This window comes from Lissotriton helveticus, chromosome 5_1 (genome assembly GCF_964261635.1).
Source record: "Lissotriton helveticus chromosome 5_1, aLisHel1.1, whole genome shotgun sequence".
NCBI lineage: Eukaryota > Metazoa > Chordata > Amphibia > Caudata > Salamandridae > Lissotriton > Lissotriton helveticus.
Window position 1 is genome coordinate 1,397,754,962 of NC_136065.1, and position 20,819 is coordinate 1,397,775,780.

Below are 20,819 nucleotides of genomic sequence, written 5' to 3' on the forward strand. Positions count from 1 at the left end.
GGCGATGTGCCAATTTCGCTCCAACCCCCCTCCCGAGACCCATGGTGCAAGTAGCGCCATATTTTAAAGTGCAGAAATACTCCCGAATTTGGAGTTTTTTTGGGATCGAGCATTTGCTCTCCCTTTTTATGCACTTTTTTCACCTTTCCTTTTTTTCACTTTCACGTCCCTTGGTTAGGGTGGACGATTAGAGAGTCCATACCGCCGGGGTATAGTCCTGAAGAATGCCTTGGTAAATTTAAGCCTCCAAAATGGCAGAAACATGTTGACTGACGAATTTATCCACTGTATTTATCTGAATTTTACCATTCCTAATCCTTGGCAACTAAATTCAGACACATAATACCTGTCAAATCGTGTCTTAGGGATCATTTAATAAAAAAAAATTTTTGATACTCATTTAGACACTTTTAATTTAACTCACCCTCACAACACGTCCTCCTTCACACAACCAGCTCCGCAGTCTTTCTGGCGTTGTAGCACACCAAAGAGGCACTCGGCCTCTTTGGTGGGGCCCGATGATGAAGCATGACACTGACTAGGTCGGTGTGTGAGGGCTTTCCTTTTCACCCTAAGTGAGTGTGTGATCCTCAGTTATCTCGCTCCAATCTTGTGGCATTATTTGAGATTGATCTGGCCTCTCTCTTTTTGTTTATCTACATGTAACCAGGATCCTGACAGAAGGAGCCGGAAAGAACAACTGACCTAAATGTCACCCCTGAGAAATGATGGGAAGCTAGGGGTCATGGTTGCCTTAAAAGGCACAGTGCAAGTTTATTCTGAGTGTTTCTGTGCGTTAGCTTTTCAGCTTTCTACACTAATGTTTCTACAATACAGCCTATGTGCTTACAATGGTTTTGCATTCTTCCTTGCAAGATTGTGATTCCTGCTGTATATTAAAGCAGTTTTCAAATGCTTTCTTTCTCCCTGCTTTATTGGAATGTATTCATGTACAAGAGAATTTCTTGCAACATTGCTCAGCATGACTATGGAAGGCTGCATTGTGTGTTTTTATATAAATATGTGACCAAGCTCCGCCTGCGGAGCGAAACGCGTCGAGGAGAGCATTTGCTCTGCACTTGCTGTAATAAATTTCCACTGCGAACACAATTGATGGTGTGATGGCGCTTTACTTTAAAGCTTAATCTGTGTGAAGGAGAAGAGGTCTGCGCCTGCTGCGTTACCGCTTCGATAGCGGTCAGGATTGCTTAAAGATATATATATATATATATATATAGATAGATAGATATATATATAGATATATATGTAGAGCTACATATATGTTTTTCACATATATGTGATGTGTTTCCGGGCTCCCGCACATAGGCGTGAGTTTTCCTGTGCTTATGACTATTGATGTGGATCCCCTGGAAGAGAATTGGGCCATTTAGCCAGTCCTGTAGGCTTCATAATATTTTTCTTTCTTAAGTGACTCTGCAGTCCTTCCTGAAGAACGGCAGACATGAACACTTAAGATGATATATTGTGTAAAAGTGCTCCGGGGTCCCCGCACGTGGGCGGGACTAATCGGTGCTTATGACTGTAAACGACCATCCCCTACGACAGAACCTACATTTCCCAGAAGGCTTGGCCATGATTCCAGCATCAGAGATAGTTTCCATGTGAGGCCTATCTTCAGCCTGCTTGGGTACAACATTGTGTATTTAATGATCTAGGACCTCAGGATATGTTTCACTTCCAGAACATTACATCTAGATATATAGACAGGGTTGAACCTTGCTGTTGAAGAGGGCTTTTTCTTTTGCCAGTCTAAACGCAGCATCACAGTCCCTCTAACTAAAAAGCATTGTAATAAGAGGACGGGAGGTGACCCTGACAGAAATTTTGGTCCAAGGACCGGTGTGCCACTCGCATCAAAAATACCTCAGAAAAGCTGGATCTTCCAAATAGATCAGTTAATATGGTTTCTACATAAGTTTCTGGGGAACCACATTTGTCGATTCAGCAATGCCTACAATTCTCCAGTTATTGTGTCCCAAACTCTCATCCAAACTTTCCGTTTTGGTAGATCTGGTACCAACTAATTCCTCCATTTTTGGTACTTTCTCTGTGGTTGCTCTGGCGTCATCTTCTATATCTGACTCTCCACTTCACCCAGGCACCCTTTGTTGCTGTCTAACCTTTCTATGAAACGATACAGTCATTATGCCATGCATTATTCTTATGTTCTATGGATCTCAGGCTGTTTTAAGATCCAGGAGAACTGCTGAGGTGTCCCAATTAGTGTCTGGATGATCTGAGTCTTCCGCATCACTTACGGTGTCAGATATGGAAGTCAATAATGTTCGGGAACTCAAAGTATAGTCTACCCTGTTTCTGATCACCTTTACCAATGATAACAAAAATGTAAGTGTCCAAGTTTGCGATTAACTAAATCTAGTGTGTCAGCACTGTATAGCACCATTTTGAGCCAGTGTATATTCCACTGTCCAGTATCACAGCTCAAAAGATGCAACATAAGTCTTTGTGGCTGCACTCCAGTATGATCAATAGTCTCACTACGCTGTAAGTCAAACGCTTCATACGCTCTCTCTGACCAAAGGGGCATCTTCTGCACTCGTAATATGTGATAGGGTTTATGTCATTAAGTTGCATTGGTACTATGATGTTACATTTCTCCAGACATGTGTGTAGTGCGTATTTCTCCAGGTTTGTTGGCCTGCACCCACTACCGCACCCACAGGGCCTTGTTGTCAATCTTTGTGCTGTATAAGTATATAATGTGTCTGGGGAGGTAGTATCTTCCTTTAACCCCTGCATTATGCACCCCTAGACTTGGCCAAAGACTCAGACTCTTGGAAGCATCTGAGCAATTTCATTAATGTGTAAGGCGAGCTTGGTGGTGGGATCCTTGGAGTCGGTGAAGCATTTCCTCCCCCTTTGGCCCTTGGTGACGAAGCCCCAGGAGATCAACACTCTGTCATTGCATTCAGACCCTCTCATGTACATATGTAGTAGGCATCTAGGGCGCTGCCGGGCAAATTCCACCTGGAGGTACAAAGTCAGCTAGGCCCTCCAAAATCACGAGGAGGTGGGGGCACTGCTCCTAGGGTGGGTAGGCAGTAGGAAAGTCTCAGACTCACCAAAATTGCCCCGTCGCAGCCGGTCCTCTGATCACCCTGCACTTATTGGCCTCAGCCAGCATCGCAGCCTGTATTTGGCCTCTGCGATTCACTTTGGCTCTACCTGGCTGACAACACTTCACGTCCTCCCTTACCTTTTCATGCACCATTTGCATCATCTCGGGCTGCACCAAGTGAAAGGACAGCAAGGCTGGATCTGCAGCTCCGCGCAATGCAGCCATCTTAGCTACCAGCGTGACCACACCAGGGCCTGACTAGCCCTTAGGGCAATCAGGCAGTGGCTAACGGGCTGGTGTGACAAGTCAAAGTGTGGGCCATTTTTTCGCTGTTTATGGCAGTTTGCTTTATTGTTAACTAGCTTACCCGTCGCGCCTTGCTGCGATCTCAGAAGAACGGAAATTCAAGTAAACTCGTTATGATAACATTCAATTTACATTGTGTCATTTTTATTGAAACTTATTCATTTTAATATGGAAAACATTTCAAAGTGTCGTTTTAATTCTATTTATTTATTCGAGTGCTTGTGGATACACGATATTTTTTGTTTTTCCCTCTGGTGCGTACACGAATAAATCAGAAGGTTTTCCGACGCGTGAGCTGGCCACATACAGTTGTCCATGTGAGAAGCACGGATTATCCAAATCTAGTCCACACACTTGCAGCGATTGTCCTTGTGCTTTGTTGATGGTCATTGCAAAAGCGTGTCGCACCAGAAACTGTAAACGTTCGAATTCAAATGTCATATCTGTTGGGATCATTGGAATACGTGGCAACAGTACATCTTCCCCCTTGAATTTCCCATTCAAAATTGTAGCTTCGATGACATTGTTCATCATATTTTTCATCGAAAGTCTTGTACCGTTATAAAGTCGCGGTTACAAATTCAGTATTCGAAAGATTATGAGGACCCTGGGGGGCCGATCTTTTAAAAAAGATTATGCCAGAAACCTTTGCGGGAGTGTACTCAACAACTTCCCAAAGTTTCATGGTGATCGGATAAATGGTGTAGTAATGCATAAAGGACAAACAGACAGACAGACAGACATACATTCGTTTTTATATATATATATATATATATAGATTTAAGATATGTCAAAAAAAACATTGCCAGCAGCAAACTCAAATCCATGCAGTCTTCCATACCTTACAAAACACTTCTACGGTTCTTTACAAGTTTAAAACTGCCCCAATTTGCAAAAAATGGGACACTTTTTTAGATATCTGATTCACTATAAGGGGCCACTTTTATTTTGGTGTCTGGGCCTATTTTTCACCCCAGTCTCACCCTGGGCCACAACCCCATTAATTAGCTAGCAGGCACATGATACTGATGACTTATTATTGTGAGTCTTAAATTCCACTCAAAACGTTACAATTGTCAAATTCTGGCTGCTACAGCAATAGTTGTTTGTTTAAACAATGAATCTTCAAAGAAATTTGCAAGGAGTTTAAGACTTCAGGAACAAAAAACATAACTTGTAACTTAAGTGGGCAGAAATGATTTCTGTAGAATCCTCATCCCCGACATCCGCTTTCAGGTCTTTCAAGAATTCGAGCAAGAGTAATTCACAAGGCTTTGTGGATAGTGTAGAGTTCCTGAGCATAGTTGATACCACTTGAGTGATTACGACATACATTGTCCCTTCTTTTAAATTTAACATGGTTGGAATACCTTTGGGCAACATATAATCAACATCCTGGATTAGGACTGCAACCCAGCACTCCACCGGAAGGCATGCTGAGATGGCCTGAACCCATCTTTCAGGTGCATTAACACTTTTGGTCAGAGTGGAAGCCCCCAAAATCTAGCATAGGCCCTACAGTGTGCCTAACGCAACTAAGCTCTACAGATGGCTAACTGGTAACCAGGTTCCAGAGGCCAGCACACCACCTGAAATGCAAAGCTGATCACCGCCATCGTCTGTACAACATCTGAATGGAGTGAGCTCTATGGATGCAGTGGTTAGCATTCTTCCTCATTTTTAGATTGTAAGCACAATGGAGGTAGTGAGATTGGCTTTCAGGAGGTACGGCCGCTAGACTCTCCTACATATCAGTTAGCCTTTTGGGGAGCTTCGCCTATGCCCATGATATGAGTAGGGCAATGCTTGATGATTGGAGTGCATGACTGGTGCTCCAATATACTATTTTGCACTGTAGATAGTGGGCTGTGATCAGTTCACTGCAGAGATTTAAGAGTTTAGATGTACTGTAGGTGTTAAGAGGGATGGGTGGATTCAGTGTTGTGATTTTGTATTATGCGTTCCCTGCAGGAGACATCTATCCATCAGAATCTTTCTTCTCAAAGGCCACAATAGAATATATACATTTATCAAGGAGGAACACTATACAGTTGCCTCAAATGGGGTGCAATTAAGTGTTTTAACTACACTACTACTGATTAGATGACACCCCTCAACAGTTATGTAATGTCCTGGAAATGAGGATAATAACCACACATATTTAAAGGTGGTGTACTTTGGGTGAACCCCATTATCAGCAGAGCAGTCTACTCAGCTGGGAAGCAAACAATATCAAAATGGTATAGATTTCCTGCCAAAGGATTTGTGACACAAGTCTTCCGTGCAGGAAAATCTACCTGGTTAAATCAAAATGGTAAAATAAGGTGCATGGCCAGGAATGGGTACTTCAGCAGGAATTTTCTATCCTACAGAAGCTATAATCCACTCATCCCACCCCAAAGAATGAACTGTATTCATGCACTGTCCTTTACATATTTCAGAATTAAACACAAAAACGCTGTTCTGTCCATTCAATAGGCTATATTAATGTAAGCTTTAATTCAGTTTCCATTAAAAATGAAATTCCTCATATTTGAATTGTTATTAATATTACTCACTCATTTAGTAGATCTCTATTTTCATTGATTTCATCTTCCAATTTCAGACTCAATTTTTCATTTTCAAACTACATTAGGATAAAATGAGATTTAAAAAAATCAATATTTAAATACGTAATTTGTTTACATTGGAAAATCCTGACTGCAGTTACTCACTATTAATACTGAATGAAATGTTTAACGTTCGACATTGTAATACGTTTTTGCATGCTTTGAATATGCATAGGTCCTTACATAGAACATTATATTTTCATGCGTGAATCATATTAGATAACAGTACGTTTATGAAAAGGTTTTGAGGAGCTAGAGTCAAGGCTTATTTAAACATTTTCCGGAGGACTGCCGCCCTAGACCATGCTGGGTTCAGTTCTTGAATGCATGTCAGGCACTGATAGCTGCAGTAAATATGTCAGTTTTTCTACAACCCGCCTTGCAAAAAGACTATAAGTGAAACCTTGCATAGAATGTCGCAATCAATGTGGTGCTTCTAGTGGAATGTACATTTGATGCTCTGTCAGGTTCTGCTTCTTGGTAAGTAAAAGGCACAAACATTTACTTTGATTCTTCACCTTCCCATTCATTTCTATACTGATTTCCTTTTTACAAAGCTTGGATTTGTTAAGTATCTGTGATATAATGAAAGTCATGTTTATTTTCTCTGCTTCCAGTTGATGTCTTGAATGATTACTGGTTTATTTATGGTCTTGTTTCTGCGTTCTTCTCTTTTAGATGATAACCGTTAATCTCCTCCGGAGCCCTTCGAAAAGAAAGGATAGGTAAGTCTTCTACCCTTCCTGACAGGGTGTCTTATGCGTCTTGTCCTCCCCTATTACTGCCCTGTCTTTCCTGATTATATCTATTTTGCCTGTTGGCTTACACTTTATGACAATCTTATGTCAGGATCGGAGGAGAGGAGCATGCATTACTTTCTTCACCTTTATTAAACAGCACGTTCAAAGATAAAAGTGAAAACACCACTAAACAGTACTACATTCCCATAAACCACAGGAAGTAACCATGGAGACTATCAGCGAATCCAGTAACAGCCTAACTTGTTTAACTGTTGTGGTTCCGAGCGGTCTCTCTTGTTGCAGGAACGCTCAACTGTTTTTTTCCAACGCGCCGTAGTCAAGACACCTGAGCGTGTCTCCTTTATACCACATGGGTGGAACCCTTTTGCGTATTCTTCCGGGCCGTAGAGCAGCTTTCTCAGCGCTTCTCAGGGATTAGAGCAGTTTTGCTATACTCTTTGCCTGATTCCCCTTCCAACCCTTGCTTGACACCATGTGAGCGGTATGATAAGGGCTTAGTCCGTTTTGCTTTCACAGTGCAGTCCTCATTATACAAAGTTCAGAGCACCAGCGAGGGGGCTGCCCTTTATAAGTCTTGCAGGCATTGGTGGGTGCTTTCACCCTTCAATATGCAGTCCAAGCACCCTCATACACCTCAGAGGAGAAATGGTTCCCCAGTGGCGCCTTCCTGCAGCGGTGAACAAGCTTGTCACCCAATCCATTTCACAGATGCTTGCCTCTGCAGGACAGTGTCGCCAAACTGTCAGCCTAGGTCTACAAAGGCACAGGGATCCTGGGGGACGGGGAGGGGCTGGGCCTAGTGGAGTGACCTTGGTTCCCACACGTAAGGCTGGGAAGTGTGGCGCGGGTCACCTGGATGGCGTCGGCTGTTTGGTCATGGTCTTTCATAAGAGTGCGCGCAAGCTTAAGGAAGCGCCCTACCAGGAGGAAGAAACAACCGGGGCAATGGGAGACACCACCGCAAGGGCCTTTGACCCCGAAGAGGGGTTCCCCGATCTCGGGGAGGGTGATCTGGAGGATGACAACATTTCATCCGATGAGGCCCTGTACTCGGGCAGATTCTGGCACCCTCATTCGGCCAATTCAGAGCCATATGAGAGGGACTCTGCCCCATGTGATATGTTTGACCCTGAGGGCATATATTGACCGCGCTCTGCAGAGCGGGTCCCTGAGAGAAAAGTGGCAGAATATGTGGCAAGTAAGATACGCCAACCTCTTAGTAAAGAGGTGAGAGCCCGCCTCCGGGCAGAGTGCACCAGATTATCCCTAGGGGATATGGTCACAGCTACCCCTGATATTGACCCCCAAGCTGTGTACCTTTTTTGCCAAATGCATGAGGGACCTCAAGAAGGGGATTGACAGGCCCTGGAGAGCGAAAAACCTTTGGAGATAGTGGGGCCCATAACAAAGATTATTGAGCTTGTGGAACAAGCAAAGCATTCGGGGAAACCACTCCACACAGACGATGTAGCAGGCTGGGCACAGAGGGCGGTCTGCCCCCTTGGCACACCAACTGCACCCTCTCTGCGGACCGTCATCGGTCCCTGCTAATCAAGATAGACCTCAAGCTGGTAGAGCTTTCATCATCTGAGGTGGGACCTATAGCACAGGATGCACTGTTTGACGAACCATTCATCAAGGAGTTGGGGAAGTACGTCTCAACCTTTTCGGCGCTTGACTAGGCTCAGTTGTCCATGAAGAAAACCTTCCAGAGGAACGTTTTTGGTTTCCTGTCCTTTGACATGCTAGCCAGTGCCAGGTCGGTGGGAAATTTAGTAGTCAGGGGAAATGTGCCCCCTCTCTGCCAGGACCACCACTAAGGTGCCCTGGGCAGTGGTGACCCCCTCCTTAGGAAATCCTCCATCTTACATGGAAGTATTCTACCCAAACAGGTTAGGAAGGGGACATTTAAAGTGTGCAGTCACCCTAAAGGAAAGTAGCCCATTGGCTACCATCTTCCAGGACCTGTAACACCCCTGAATTCAGTATTTAGGGACACCCTCTGAACCTTGATCCTAAGATTCCTGCAACCTACAAAGAAGAGAACGAAGAAGAGGCAGTGCAGCAAAGCTTGAAGACAACGACTGCCTTAGCCACTGCCCTACTGGCCTGTCTCCAGGTTTGAAGAGCGTGTGAAGAAGACGATGCCTGTCTCATGGGCAGTGCCTCCAAAAAAGCCCTGTCCAGAAAGCTCCATCTTCAAGGACTCCGGATCCAGACGGATCCGAGACCCCTGCCTATTCTGCACCTGACACCCACGACCCTAGTCTGAGTGACTCCGCTGTCCAATGAAGACTCTCCGGAGATCCAGACCTCGACTCCCTCAGGGACTGACGTCTCCTGGACTCAACAAATTCGCCTGCAGCCTCTACACGAAAGATACCCATGACCATGACAGGCTCTGGTAAAGAAAATCCACCATCAAAAGGTACCCTTGCATCCTCAGCACCCTGCCTTTGGGGAGCCCAGTCGACTGTGTCCAGACCTGCTCCTGCATCCCAACCTACCTGTCCAGCTGGTGGTCACCCTCATCCAGCTCCCTGGACCGAGCCTGCAGCCTCTTTGTGCGACAGAGAACTCCCATTTAAAAGCATTGGGTGCCGACACTGATTTTAACCCTGCTCCCGGCCACACCAGTTCTGCTGGTGGTGTAGCTTTGGTGCCGCCTTGTGGCCCCCCTGTGCTTGCCTTAACCCCTGGGGACTGTGCCATGAATCCACGGGTACCCGCCTGCGATCGGCATATTGGTTGATGCCCCGAGTCTCCATTGACTAACATTGGGCTCAGTGACCTCTGCTCCGGACGTACCAATGCCGCTGGTGGTGCAGTACCTACCTTAACCTGAATTTTGCCCAGTGTTGATCTAAACTCTTGAAGACTAGAAGAGTAAGTCGTATACCTACCTGTTAATTAATATAACTGTTTTCCTTTCAAAGGATTGCATTGCATTTTCTCCAATTACATTTAACTGCCTATATTTACAATTACTAATTTCTACTGTGTCTGATTTACAATACAAACGTATTTTTATTACTGTAAAGCCTTTGTTCTGTCCTGCATACTATTCGTACTGCAGCTTCAAAAGTATTATTTCTATTCTTGAGACTGTTACTTACCTGAGTTTCTACTGGTTCTAAAATAAAATAACTAAGTAATAACTTTTTATACAAAGCAATTGGTCTGGATTCAGTCTTTGAGTGTGTGTAATCATTTCTTTCCTGAGTGTGTACAATAAATGCTTAGCACAGCCCTCAGATAAGCCTAACTGTTAAACCACACTGCCACAAACAGAGGTTTTAGTATTATCTACTTGAGACCCTGTAAGCCTTTGGGGATTCACTGGACTCTATGTACACTATACCATACTTTGGTATGGAATATACAGAGTCAGCTTCCTACACACACACACACCTTATCAGCCACACTAGGAACCTAGGCATCATCCGAGACACCAACCTCATCATGAAGTCCCAGGTCAACCCAGTCAGTCACCTCCTCATGCTTCCACATCCTATGTGTAGGAAAGTAGGATCTGCCTTTATGGTTACCCCCACGTTTTGCCTGGTTTTATGGTGTTTCTGACTAGTCTGACTGGGATCCAGCTAATCAGGACACCAGTCTTTGTGCTTTCTCCCATAAATTGGCTATGGTGTGTACTCAGGTCCACCCGAGATTGGCTACTAGTGCACCCTTATACGTCTCCGGTATATGGTACCCAGGTACCAAGGGCATAGGTACACCAGGGGCTTCCCTTGGGCTGAAGCATGTATTATGACACCCATGAGAGACCACTCAAGTTGTGACTCCAGACCTGCAATTGAAACCTGTGTAAGCTGGTGCAAGCACCGCTTACGACATATATAGGTGTCTGTATATCTGAGGTCACTACACTTAAAACCTGTAGTTTACCCCTAAAGCAGGCCTTTCAATCCTGAAGGCAGGGTACTCGGTTCTAAGTGCGTAGGTGCCCCTGCCCGAGCAGGGCACCCCTACAACCTTCGAAGTCCATTCTCCTGGGATGTAAGTGCATCAGCCATTACAACATATACAGTGGCAATGCAGGTGGCTGTAGGAGAGTATGGTCTGCAATCCTATGGTCACCCCAGATTTTTGCTTTTTGCTTCACTGGTTTACGACTTTCCCTGGCTGTGGGCCTGCTAATCAGACCCACAGCCTAGCTGTTCTCTCTCTAAATTGACAACCATGTACCTTAGGTGCATTTACCAATTGGTACTGGGCCACCTTATCAGTCCCTGTACAGTGTACCATAGGTACACAGGGCATAGGTGTACCCAGGGCCTACCAGGGGCTGAAGCATGTATTATGCCACCCCTGGCAGGCCATCTAAACAGACACAACTGGCTGCACGACAGCTGGGGTAAGGTGGTGTAATCACCCTTTGCTGTAGATATAGTATACCTATATCTAACCCTAAAATGGACACATATATTCCTATCAGTCACTCCTATGGCAGGCCTTATCAATCCTGAAGGAAGAGTGCTTGGAATTATGTGAGATGGTGCTCTGGCATCAGCTGAGCCTGTCTGCAGCTTGCGGAACCAAGTCCTAATAGCTGTTCCATGATAACGCTATACCATATACTCTTAAGTGCATTATAATCCTCGCGGTTAAATGCTAACTTTGGTATAGCATAATCAAAACATGTCGAGTAAGGTGTCATACGAATTGGAATACTACCCCCTCACCAATTGTGGCGACGGGGGTAGCATTCCACCCTTCTAGAGGGGCACGACATGTATGTAACTGAGAACCCCGGTTAAAGTTAACTCTAGCCTTGGCATCACAAAATGGATGCTGCCACCACAGACACAAGTCTGACCTCCTGCTGCTGGGAGTCCTTCCAGCAAGGGAGGCTTGGACAAAGGGTTTCCTGCCTTGGGAGGTGCTAGCACCACCCCAGACAGGATTTTGTGTATTGGGTAGGACAGGCCTGAAAGGAATGAGACATGCCCGGGGGCACACAAGGTGTCCTGTGCATACACCGGTTCAAACCAGTTGCTGGGGCATCCCTGCCCCAACTCTGGCGTGAAACCGGACAAAGGATAGGGGGTGTAACCACCCCCCTTCCTGGTCCCACCCGGGGGAGGGACCTAGTCAGTAGTGCAGCCCCCTTTAGGAGAATAAAGGTAGGGGCTGGTCCCATTCCAAATTAGATCAATCCTGAACTGAAACTCTACAAGAAGAAACTCTGGACTTCGACTTTCTAGACAGAAGACTGAAGAAATCTCCCTTGTGGGCAAGGAGTGTCCACCCTGCACAAGCAGGTACCATCAAGCGTCCAGCGGCTTCACTTTGTCGTCTTCCCTCGAGGATCCAGACTTCAGAGCGCGACGAGACCCGGACTTCCAGACCTCTCCGACCTCTACCTACATCTGCAGCACAGCTGAGATCCGTGGGTGCGACGAGACACGTGGGACCGGCCATCTTGAACGAAACTGCACTTTGCTTCCAGCATGACTTCGGAGGTAACCTCGACAAAGTGCTTTGGGGACTGAGAAGCCCCAGCCCCGAGCAGCTCCGGCACCGAAGATCAGCCCTCCAGCCTCCACGAGATCTGCGTGGAGCCCTTCTGCTTGCCTGCTGCTCGACGCGTTGTCTGGTCACTTGCCGGCTGGCTAGTGACCTAGACGATGAACTTTGAAATCTTCACTGCTGGTCTGTTTGCTCCAGACTGGCCCAAGCTCCCTTCCAAAAGAGGAGCACCCCGGACTCTCCTGGTCCACTCCAGACGCCGTTTCCACTCACCGCATGGGTTGCCTTTGCCAAGGCCTGTTGACGCCGAATCCGGAACAGACACCGCCGACAGCGAGAGCCTGCGTGGGACAGCTCGTGCCTCCATCCTGGTAGTCGAAGACACCTCCTGGTCCACGTGACTGCAGAGACAAGCATCCACTCTTCACCTGATCGCGACGACAGCACCTGGTTCCTTCCTGGTTCCACACCGGTCACTGGCTAGTGACTTTGAACACTGTCCCCTCTGCTTTCAGGTCCTCTTCTTCACCGATCCACCCTTGGATCGCACCGGACATCTTCCTCCTGGTCGCCTGCAGCATCTTTTCCTCCAGGCTCCATAGACTTCAACGCGGAAACCCGACACACTTTAACACCTATGCACCCTCAGCCCGTGGGTGAGGTAACAAGAGCATTTCGGTGCTCAAGGGTAGTTTAACTGTCCCAGTGTCCAGATTCACAGTCGTTTTAGTCCTAACCAGTCAGGATTGTCCGTACTCACCTTTTACTTGAACTGTACTGTCCATAGACGTTGTTACGCATCTCGCGTGTGAGTTCACACTGTGCACAGGCGTCCCGTGGGCCTCCTATTACTTACCTAAAGTTAGGATAGCGTAGTCCCAGCGATCCTACAGCCTCTGGACAGCTCCATTCCTTCTATCGATTTTGCTTTAACCATTTACTTAGTATATGGTTTGTCGTGCCCCTGGGGCACCATTGTAATTTTGTGCAACTTATCGTATTTTTCCTAAGAGATTGTCATGTGCTTAGCCCTCTGACCTCATAAAGAGTTCAGAGGTGTTTGTTATTAATAAATATACTGTTTATTTTCATAACAACCTGTGTGGTGTCCTTTCATCTGGTACTCAAGGGGTTATATGTGGTAAAACAGCTGGCTTCACATACCAAAAGAGTTTAGCCTATGACTGCTTTGTCCATGCTACCACTAGGATAGCTGGTCTATAAGGTTGACTTACAACCAATCACCATAAGGGTTGTTTGGACTGATACAAGGTGGTCACTAGAACTAGTGAACATCATATATCAGGCCAACTTCTCACAGTGGCCATCTCAAAACTGGCTGTAACGAACCTGGTCATGTTTGGTATCAAACATGTTGGAATCATACCTCCACAATGTTGTGTATCGATTTAGATTCCGAATGAATTTCCCGATTCATGCCCTTATATAGGTACATTTCACATTGCCCTTATATAGGCATAGAAATCCAGTCCTTATTTAGGCATTGTCCATGCTAACCAAATACAGGCATGGCTACTTACATCCGTTCAGCTACATCACGAGTTCCTGGAAAACCAGACTCTTAAGCCTTTAGGACTTCCCCTGGCTTGAATATTGATTTCTCCACTAACTCATTTATTATGCATGAACATCTATTCCTTAGGGGTTCATTCATGACGTTCATATTCCCGACTTCTACGTCAATACTAGCATTCCTAAGCACCTTCAAGGTATAAAAATACCGTCACTTGCTATGGCAAGGCACGATGCGGTTCGGCTACCTACTTGCACGGCGCGACTCGCCACAGCAAGTCCCGAAGAAAGTCAACTCCCCTACTGACGGACTGTCTAGATGCTGGCATCCTCCTTGCCGAGAATCCAGCTCCAGTGTTTCTGACTACCCTTGCGGGGTTTTAGAGAATTGAGTCCCGCAAAAGAGATACCAACCTCTCTCAATCTAAGGTATGGAGTTGATTAGAACCTAGAGAAACTTTTGGCAATTCTTGGCAAAACTAAACTAAACTAGACTATAGCTAAAACAGCAACTACTTCTTCCCTCATACTAGACTTAGTTTAGGTAAACTGGGGTAGGATTCTTTTTGGAAGCACCAGTTGAGTATTTTAGCCTGTGTTATTTATGTATGTATTTTTATATATGTCATAGCAACAGACCATGTGTGGTATCTTCCGCCTGCATTTCCCCCCGGCGACTCCGCATGTAATGGAGCTGCTCGCGGTGACATCACTTAGAATGTCACCGCGACCAGCGTTCCTAGGCGAGCGCCGGGGGTAAAGGGAACAAGCTGTTTGCGAGGAGGCTGTGGCTGAGTTCGCAGGGTTGCCAATTAACTTAATAAAGTCCAAGAGTTTCGATCTTCAAGGTGTTACGTACTTTTATGGCCATCACCACACTGGCGACGAGGAAAACTGACGCCTGCGACCTCAACACGCTGACAGGTACCGGAACTCCAGCTGAGCATAGAAGAAAGAAGAATTCCGCGCTCCAGAAGCAGACGGCGCTGTGAAGGAATCACCTTCAGAAGTAAGGAGCGGAGTCGTGTGGAGAAGAAAATAAAGGTTAGCAGCCTTACATCCTGTGAAGTAAGTGCTGGTCGGACGGAAGAATATTCCCTGTCAGATGTGATCGGTGGAGCAAGGTACCGAGACCGGGAGAAGAAGTATGGGAAAGAGAGAATTCTACACTCTCATGCATGAATGAACTAACATGATTAAGAGAACTTTGTAGGGGTGCCTTTTCGATCCCGTGCTGATTTTAAGTGCTTAAGTCGCTGAAGGAACAGCTGTGTTTTCGTCCTCTGGAGGTGCCTGGCTCTGCCCATGTGTGAAAAGTACCTCCGTCAGCTGCTTCGAGGGGCGTAGTGCTCATCAAACAGTGACCGCTTTGGTCTGTCTGCCAAGGGAGGAAAGAATTACGAGTGCTAAATATCCTTTGGCGGGTTGTGATCGGTGTGTGTGAGGAGCATTTAAAAGTGCGACTACGAGACAGAAGAAATCTAACTGTCCGTCCCTCCCTGACTAAGCCGCTTTTAGTCGCGCTGTGGAGACCGCGCGTTTTACTTTAAGCCTGGTGTATCCTGACTGACCAGGGGAACGAGCGAGGCCTGCTGCTGTTAGTGGCTGACTAACTTTCCTTTTCTCTCCAGCCAGCCTGTGCCTGCATCTGGAACTAAGCAGAGTCCGACGCATAGGGGCTTCACCCACATTGAAGACTGGTGCAGGCCCGTGTCAGTCTGTCACGGAAGCACGTTGTGCGCATTGTGGTTTAAAACGTTTTGTCATTTCACTCAGCACGTGGCATAAAGAGAGCACGCGTAGGATGGCCTGAAGGTCTGCAGTGGGGGTTCTGGTTGATTCAGTGAATGTGGCAGTTAAGCATTTGCCACAACCTCCAACCGTGCAGCGGCTGACATTTTCATGTTCACACCACCATGCATTTAGGTGTATAAGAGAAGTTAACCCTGCTCCTTTATTTTCAGGTGCCCCCCGCTTTAGAAGGGAATACATTGCTTTCACCCCGCATTTGAGTTGGGCATAGGGGAATGTTTTCCTTATCCTCATTCCTCGCACAATCTGAATCTAGCCGGTAGCAGTCTGAACTAAGTGGTACTGGCCGTATTTACAAGACCAGGAGACATAACTGTGGACTTTGTTCCTTGGGTTCCCTGCAGTCCGGGGGTGGACTGTGCTATGCGATTTATGTGGAATGTTAGCCTCGGGTACACAAACCTGAGATCAGCTTTGACAGGCGTACCCACCAATGTCCCCACTAAGGTGTTATATGCTCCCAGAATGCAAAAGTAGAATTGTATGCAAAAGTGTTATATGTGATTTTAATCCATTCACTGCCTGAAAATAGCACCCTGCTCAAAACCTACACTGTGAGTGACAGAATATAACACTGTTTTTGGGTTCCCTGGGTGCACATCGCACAGTGACCTTGCACTATGCAGAGTGTGACCCCTCCACCCTTTTTCCTGACTAACCCAGGTGATCCCACTATACAATGGAAAAAGTGGAAAAAAGTGTTTTTGAATTACGCCACTGTATGTGGGCCTAACCTTGGCCTGGAAAGGAAGGTAGCATTGTTAGCGTATTACTTAGGTGCGGAAGGAGAAGAGGTTCTAGACCACCTCCCAGAGTTGGGGACACAAGAAGCAAGGGGTCTTAATGAGTTAGAAGTGAGTTTAAAGAAATTGGACTTACATTATCTCCCCAAGACAAGCACAATTATGGAGAGGTACCACTTCGGGAGGAGGACACAGAAGGAGGGGGAATCTATTGAAGATTTTGTCTCTGAATTGAGGAAACTAGCAGCTACGTGCAAGTTTGGTGGGGCAAGTGAGGAGAGGATCAGGGATCAGTTTGTATTGGCTTGCAGGATGGAGCGTGTGCGGGAAGAGTTGTGGCTGAAGGATGACCCACCCTTGAGGGAGGTTCTCATTATAGCTAAACAAGTTGAGCACATGTTACAGTGTGTTAAGGAAATAAAGCAAGACTCCGGGGAGAAAAGAAGCGAAGATAAACCCAATGTCAGTGAAGTAGTGACCGAGTGTGAGGCTGTGTCTGTGGTCAAAGGCCAGAAAGTAGCGGGTAGAGAGCAGAGGGTGAGCAAGTTGGGAGGAACATTCAAGGGCACCTGCTACAGGTGTGGCAAGCAGGGACATCTTGCCAACGACAAAGAGTGCCCCGCCCTCAGGTTTACATGTAATAAATGCGGCAAGAAAGGTCATTTCAAGCAGTATTGCAAGAGTGGGCAAGGGGTTGGAAGACAGAGTAGAGACAGGACGAACGAAGTATGTGACGAAATTGTAGTGCAGGTAAAAGAGTTACAGATCCAAAGCCTTGTGGACGCTACATGCGAGGAAATAGGAGTACAAGTTGATGAGGGTCAGGTCAGCAGCCCCAAAGATACAGTAAAAGTGGGGAGCACTGAGTTAGATGCATTGTTTGATTCCTGTTCTAGGATAACCATTATCAATGCGAAAGAATTCACTCGTGTGTCCAAGGGGAAGATTGTATTGAAAAGTATGGACTTGAGACCTGGGGGGTATGCTGGTCGCCCCATCTCTATGAAAGGTTACTTCCTAGGAAAAATCGAATACAAAGACAGGACAACGGTGTCCAAAGTATATGTGTCCACTGTCGGGGATAACATCTTGGGGTGGCAAGCACAGAAGGAGTTAGGGGTCTACCTCAATCCCAATAGCAATCCCCAGATCCTGATACAGGAGATACAGGAGCAAAAGACTAACGTAGTGACTGAGTTCAAAGAAGTGTTCAGAGAGGAGCTGGGATGCTTGAAAAACTACTGTCACAAGATTATACTGAGAAAGGACGCAAAGCCAGTCGTGGCCAAAGTCAGGAAGCTTCCCATAGCCATCCAAGAAGAGGTCAAATCTGAACTAGAGAAATTGTGCAAGGCTGGGGTCATCGAACCTGTGGAGGCGACAGAATGGCTAGCACCCATCGTGGCCGCGAAGAAGAAGGATGGTTCGGTTCGGCTCTGCATCGATCTGAGGGCATTGAACAAGGAGGTCGTGGTTGATCGATACCCCCTTCCCAACATCACCCAAATGATGAGCATGCTTGAGGGAGCCAAGGTGTTTTCCACCCTCGACCTCACCTCGGCCTACTTCCAGATAAAACTGCACGAAGAGTCGCAAGAGCTCACAGCATTTGTGACACCTATGGGTGCGTACAAGTTCAAGAGGATGCCTTTTGGGTTAGTCTCGGCGGCCGCAGTATTTCAGAGACTCATGGGGAACATTTTGAAAGGCATCCCAGGTGTCATGTGCTACCAGGACGATGTACTCATTTTTGCAAAGAACCATGAGGAGCATGATGAGAGGCTGAGGCGAGTACTGGGAAGGTTCAGGGCACAAGGTCTAACGGTAAAAAAGGATAAGTGTGTGTTTCGCTGCGCTAAACTGGATTTCTTGGGACACAAGGTGACTGCTGAAGGTATACGTCCCAAGATCGAACTACAAAACACCATCATCAATCTGGCGCCTCCGACGAGCAAGGACGAAATCAAGTCAATGATGGGAATGTTAGAGTTCTACGGAAAATTCATAAAGAACCTGGCAGGAAGGACTTACGCCATCAGACGGCTGCTAAAGAAAGAGACAGAGTTCAACTGGAGTCAGGAGTGTCAGAGGGAATTTGAAGACGTAAAGAGGGCACTTGCAGAGGCCCCCAGCCTAAAGTCATACATACCCAACCGGGCGACTGTGGTCACCACCGACGCTAGCGCCAAGGGGTTGGGAGCAGTCCTCACCCAAGTAGGCAAGGACGGAGAGGAAACGATAGCCTTCGCCTCAAGGTCACTCCAGAAGTCCGAAAACAACTACTCGGTGATTGAAAAGGAGGCCCTGGCAGTATCATGGGCATTAGGGAAATTCAGAGACTTCCTGTGGGGCACACAATTCACTCTTCGTACTGACCACAAGCCACTGGTGGAAGTATTCAGCAAAAAAGGCCTAGACGCCATCTCCAGTAGGATCAGGCGATGGGTGGTCGGACTCCAAGAGTACACCTTCAGTGTCGAGTACGTCCCGGGAGCGCAAAATTTCGCAGCAGACTGTCTGTCAAGACTGGTAAATGAGAATGAAGTGAGGGAGAGTCACGAGAAGGAAGATGATGAAGCGGATGAACTTCAGATGGAAAATGTCTGTGCCATCCAGAAGGCACTAGGAGAGGAAACATGGAAAAATGCATTGAAGGAAGATGAGGTCTTGGAAGAGGTGTGCAAAAGAGTAAAAAACAGGTGGAAACACGGAGATAAACAGGAGGAAAATCTGCGACCATACTGGGTTGTCAAGGATGAACTGTCCATAGTAGACGAGTGCCTGTTCAGGGGGACGAGACTAGTGCCACCCGCGTCGGTCAGAGACAACCTGGTCGAGATAGCCCACGAAGGACATATGGGCATCACCAAGACTAAACAGAGACTCAGAGAGAGCTACTGGTGGCCAAGCATGGACCTTGCAACAGAAAGGAAGATTAGAGACTGTATTCCCTGCAGCAGCAGTGACAAGGTCTTGAAGCAACTTACACCCCCGATGGTATGCAGGCCGCCACCGACAAGACCCTGGGAAGAGTTAGCATTGGACATCGTGGGTCCTTTGTCTGGAGAGCTGCGCACGCCGTACATCCTAGTACTCATGGACATGCATTCTAGGTGGCCTGAAATAAAGTTAGTAAGTGAAGTCACTACGAAGACAGTCATTGGATTTTTGGAAGAGGTGTTCGTCAGGGAAGGGCTACCCAGCAGCATTCTCACAGATAATGGGGTGCAATTGTGTTCTAAAGAAATGGAAGACTTCCTGGGAGAGAGGAGCATCAGACACAAACGTTGTGCTCTGTATCACCCCGAAACGAATGGCATGGTCGAGCGTTTTAACAAAACCCTCAAGGAGAGCATACAGTTGGCCAAGGCCAGTGGCATAAGCTGGAAAGAAGAAGCATGGAGGCGGGTAGAAGCGTACAGGTTCACACCACACCAAACGACTGGAGTCACGCCATTCGAGTTGCTCCGCGCAAGGATACCCAACACCAAGCTATCCCCGGGGTGGATGGGGTGGCACAAGGGATGGTCAGACCACTCAAAAGAAGCGGAAAGCCTAGAGAAACAAGAGGGAACTATGGCAAAAAGGAAGGAGAGATACGACCAGTTGAAATCTACACGAGAGGCCGGATTCAAAGTAGGGGACAGCATCAAGATCAGAACCCCAACTGGTAGAGCGAGCTGGTCAGAGTACAGTAGTCCAACCAAGATAACAAAATTGTTCAGAAACGCTGTGAAGACACAGGAGGGGAAGATCTGGAATCTGGGGAGAGTAGTGAGATTTCACCCACCCGGGCAAGACTCAAATAGTGAGGGTGAGGGGGAGAGTGATGCGGAGGGGAGCAAAGGGCCCAACACTAAGATTCTGTTGCCATCTCCTCACCCCAGAGTCAGGCCCAGCAGGAGAGTGACCAGACCCCCCAGACACTTTGATCAATACGTCATGATGTAACATTTGACGGTATTTGTTGTGTTGTTATATCTTTTGTGTTCATTCCGCAGGGGAGGGGGATGTGTGGTATCTTCCGCCTGCATTTCCCCCCGGCGACTCCGCATGTAATGGAGCTGCTCGCGGTGACATCACTTAGAATGTCACCGCGACCAGCGTTCCAAGGCGAGCGCCGGGGGTAAAGGGAACAAGCTGTTTGCGAGGAGGCTGTGGCTGAGTTCGCAGGGTTGCCAATTAACTTAATAAAGTCCAAGAGTTTCGATCTTCAAGGTGTTACGTACTTTTATGGCCATCACCACACCATGTTATTGCAGTATTATTTTATATAACTGTTTGCGCTGTATGCATTATACTTCGCATTCTGTCTTACGATTGTAGCAGTTCATATCTCTTGCATGAGAAAGAAGACTGTTCAATGAACCCTTTTTATTGAAACGCCTGTCTCTCTTCTTCTGTGCAACTCTGTAGAAACGATGTATGCACGATTGACTGAGTGAAATGGTTATCTATTGTT

At 46.7% G+C, this 20,819-nt stretch overlaps 1 protein-coding gene across 12 annotated transcripts in view; it reads right to left on the bottom strand.

The window, feature by feature from the left end:
* Positions 1 to 20,819, bottom strand: part of SYCP1 (synaptonemal complex protein 1) — a 6,803,167-nt gene that overhangs the window by 5,848,350 nt on the left and 933,998 nt on the right. For all 12 annotated transcript variants that reach the window (XM_078644363.1, XM_078644366.1, XM_078644361.1 and 9 more), the window contains one exon: positions 5,965 to 6,032. In XM_078644363.1, the coding sequence (XP_078500489.1) occupies positions 5,965 to 6,032 (68 nt within the window). The remainder of the gene's footprint in view (positions 1 to 5,964; positions 6,033 to 20,819) is intronic.